At 43.6% G+C, this 3,517-nt stretch overlaps 1 protein-coding gene across 1 annotated transcript in view; it reads right to left on the bottom strand.

Moving 5' to 3' along the window:
• Positions 1 to 668: 668 nt before the first annotated feature.
• The window catches only part of ADCY8 (adenylate cyclase 8), an 83,786-nt gene continuing 80,937 nt past the window's right edge, over positions 669 to 3,517 (bottom strand). The window contains exons 16-17 of the mRNA XM_015818810.1: positions 3,096 to 3,210; positions 669 to 1,190 (exon numbers count right to left, since the gene is read on the bottom strand). Of these exons, the coding sequence (XP_015674296.1) occupies positions 703 to 1,190; positions 3,096 to 3,210 (603 nt within the window). The 3' untranslated portion in view covers positions 669 to 702. The remainder of the gene's footprint in view (positions 1,191 to 3,095; positions 3,211 to 3,517) is intronic.

The following is a 3,517-nucleotide window of genomic DNA, read 5'->3' on the forward strand; positions in this document are numbered from 1 at the left end:
GCAACAGTGAAAGGGGAGGAGAATAAGGAAAGCCCGGGAAAAAGAAACCGGAAGTAAATCACATCTTCCAAGTTAATTGGAAGATGTGAACCATGACCCCAGAATAGGGGAGGGAAAAATGCCTGGAATGTGTGTGCAAGGAAAAGAATCTCAGATCTAAGCATTTCCACCATGCCATACTGACATCTCTGTAACCTTAATAAATGCTTTTAGGATAAAAATATGCCTGTTTCGTTAATCAGACACATGACATCGAGGACTTATTGCAGGTTAAAACCTCAGAAAAACATCTAATCTTTCCAATCAAGGCTCGGTGAAGAGTTGAACAGGACTTTGGATCGTTGGCATTCAAAGCCCAGTCCACTCACCTTCTGCCTCATCCCTACCACGTCCTTCCCCCCCCTTTTTTTAGCGCGGAACCGTGTGGGAGGGAATCAGAGATCGGATGTCCCAACTCCAAGATCGGAATCCAGATTCCGAATTGGAGCAGGACCTTCGAAGCATTGCTAAGGCGACCTCTGAGGATTCTCAGCTGGGGAAACGGTGGAGGAGACGCCGCGCCTGCTGGGTGCATCGGGGAAAAAAAAAAGCTGGTTCTAAAAAAAATTAAAACGTATTTATTTATATATTTATTCCATATATAAAAGAAATTTTTAAAAAAAGAAAAAAGAAAAGGAAAGTAATCGTAAGGAGGATGCAGGCTTATGGCAAATCCGTCTTGTCTGCGGCTTCTGCCTGGACAGTTGACTCGGATCCGCCCGGAGTTAGTAAAGTCCGCCGGTTGTAGTGACCCTTAATGATGCCTGAATTATTGTTCTCGTTTAAAATTTGCTTCTGCTTTTGCCTGTTCAGAGATTGCACGAGTCCCAGCACGACGGCGGCTAAGGAATATTGTCCCGTTAGTTTTCTCGGTTGCATGGTCAAAGGGTTAGGCTGGACCCTTCCCAGAAGGAAGTAGGTTTTGATTTTGCCTTCTTGCTCGCTGATGCCCTTGACGTAAATCTCTCCCCGATAGTCGAAGGCGAATCCTCGGTCCTTCAAGATCATATAGGTCTCCTCAGGCACTTGCATCCGGCCGCTAATTCCGGTACTGTCCATTCGGCTAGCTAAATTAACAGTTTTGCCCCAGATATCGTACTGTGGTTTCTTAGCACCAATGACCCCAGCTACAACCGAGCCGTGGCTGATACCTACGAAGAGAGAGAAAAAAAGCAAATTACGATTATGATACAGAGCGATCCTACGAAATTCGAGGGTTTCAGTGAATCTAACTATATCCAGGGGTGGGATTCAGCCAGTTCGCACCACTTTGGCAGAACCGGCAGCTAATTTTTTGTCGTCCAGGCTCAGAATGGACTTCCGGAAGTGGCATCCATGCAGAGAACTGGTTGTTCACATATTTGAATCCCATCACTGACTATATCCAGTTCCTCTCCAAATCCTTTCCCCGGTGTCACACAGAGAGTTAGAGCCTTCGAACTTGCAGTGGACAAATTGTGGCCCCACAGACATTGCAAGGGTACAGGTAGTCCTTGGCTTATGACCACAACTGAGCCCAATGCTTATGTTGCTAAGTGAAACATTTGTTAAGTGAGTTTTGCCCCATTTTATAAACTTATTTTGCTACGCTTGTTAAGTGGATCATTGAAGTTGTTAAGTTAATAACGTGGTTGGTAAGTGAATCTGGCTTCCCCATTGGCTGTGCTTGTCAGAAGGTCGCAAAAGGGACGCTGCAACCATCATAAATATGAACCAGTTGTTAAGCTTCCAAATTTTGATCACATGACTAAGGGGATGCTACAATGGTTGTAAGTGTGAAAAATGATCGTAAGTCACTTTTTTTGAGTGCTGTTGTAACTTTGATTGGTCACTAAATAAACTTGTAAGTCGAAGACTACTGTAATGGTAAAATACAAGAGGGGCACGTTCCAACTACATCTTAAAGACCACATGGTGTCCATTGCTCAGCTAACAGAAGAAGGGAGGAATAAATATTTCCTAGGTTTAACATATAATGTTAATACATATGCATTCCCCTGTCCTATTTGTTTTTGAAGCACCATTCAAGGTGTTTCTGGGTTGAAGGGATGAGTTGGTGACATCACTGTTGCCTGGGGAACGCACATGGGGGCTCCTTTCATGTCCCCATCAAGAAGCTGGAGCGAGTGACGTGAACTCACCCTGCCACCCAGCAGCACTCAGGTCTCAAACGCGGGTTAGCTAACCTCCAATCTAACCTCCTAACTACATGAGCCACCATGCTCCTATAACACATATACACTAATAGAAAGGAATATTTGTAATTCAGGGTTGAAATCTGTAGTCCTTGGTGCTCTCTAAACTTGATTGTTTTCTTGCAGATGTTCCAGAAGTGCACTGATGATGTTACCTAGTTGGGTAATGAAATGTCCACAAGAAAATAACCAATCTCAGAAAGCTCAAGGGACCCCACAAATATACACGCAACAGAACTTAAACTGTAAGGGAATTTCAATATACTGCTACTAGTTAATAACTTAAAAGAAGCTGATAGAGCCATGGATACAGGGTGTGATATATCGGGAAGGTTTGTAAAGAGTTGGAAAGATGCCAGCAATTGTTGGAAATAGAATCATGGCTTTATTAACACAGGGTTTAGCCCTCATCTAGTGTCGAAGAGAGACTGGCTGAGCCAGAGGGAGTCAAACAGGGAATTAGTCTGGAGTCATTACATAGGCATAGAAAAGCAAGGTCCGGCCCTACTTGAATGCCACTGAACTTTTATCTAGTCTGGCTCAGGTACAAACTGCCAGTCTGGGAAGATTTTTGTGAAATAGACACGAGCAATAAAGTAGCTAATTGAACTCTTCATGTGTGGATCTGGTTGCTTCACCAGACATCTAGTTCAAATATTGGAGAAATGATATCATGACCTTGTGAAGAGTTGCTTGCACGCTTCAGGGAGGAAGTAACTTTGGGTTTTCAAAGGAATGCATGTGTAAGTCTTGCTGACCTTTCTACCTATGGCAAGCTGCATTAAAGTGATTCAATTAATCAGCTGGTGGGCACCTTGCTGATCTAGGGCACCGTGGAGATCACGTTCAGCAGATACGTACCAATGCGGAGCTCAAAGTTGTTGAAAGAATGCTTGTTAATCTCTTGAATGCTTTCATTCAGTGCAATGGAGAAATCTGCCAGGGCGCATAAATGGCCCCACTTATCTTCACACTGCTGAGGAATGAAAGACAGAATCAACAATGGCTGTTCGCTGATCAGCTGCTCTGTCAACAGGGAGCCAAATTCTGCAACAGTTCAGAGGACTGAACTTAAAGATTGCGGAATATTAGCCAGGAGAGAAAGCTTTTCTCTTTTTGGAATATCACAACATCACAATCGCAACATCACAACAAAGAGAACTTTCTTTTGAGACATGGGAAGATTCTAGTCCTGTTCAGTTCATCTATCTAATTTGTCCTTGCTCTCCCATACTCACTGAGGATGCCATTTTAGAACAGAACGGAATGGAATGGAATGGAAT

This window comes from Protobothrops mucrosquamatus, unplaced genomic scaffold, assembly GCF_001527695.2.
Source record: "Protobothrops mucrosquamatus isolate PMUCROS unplaced genomic scaffold, P.Mucros_1.0 scaffold794, whole genome shotgun sequence".
Lineage (NCBI taxonomy): Eukaryota > Metazoa > Chordata > Lepidosauria > Squamata > Viperidae > Protobothrops > Protobothrops mucrosquamatus.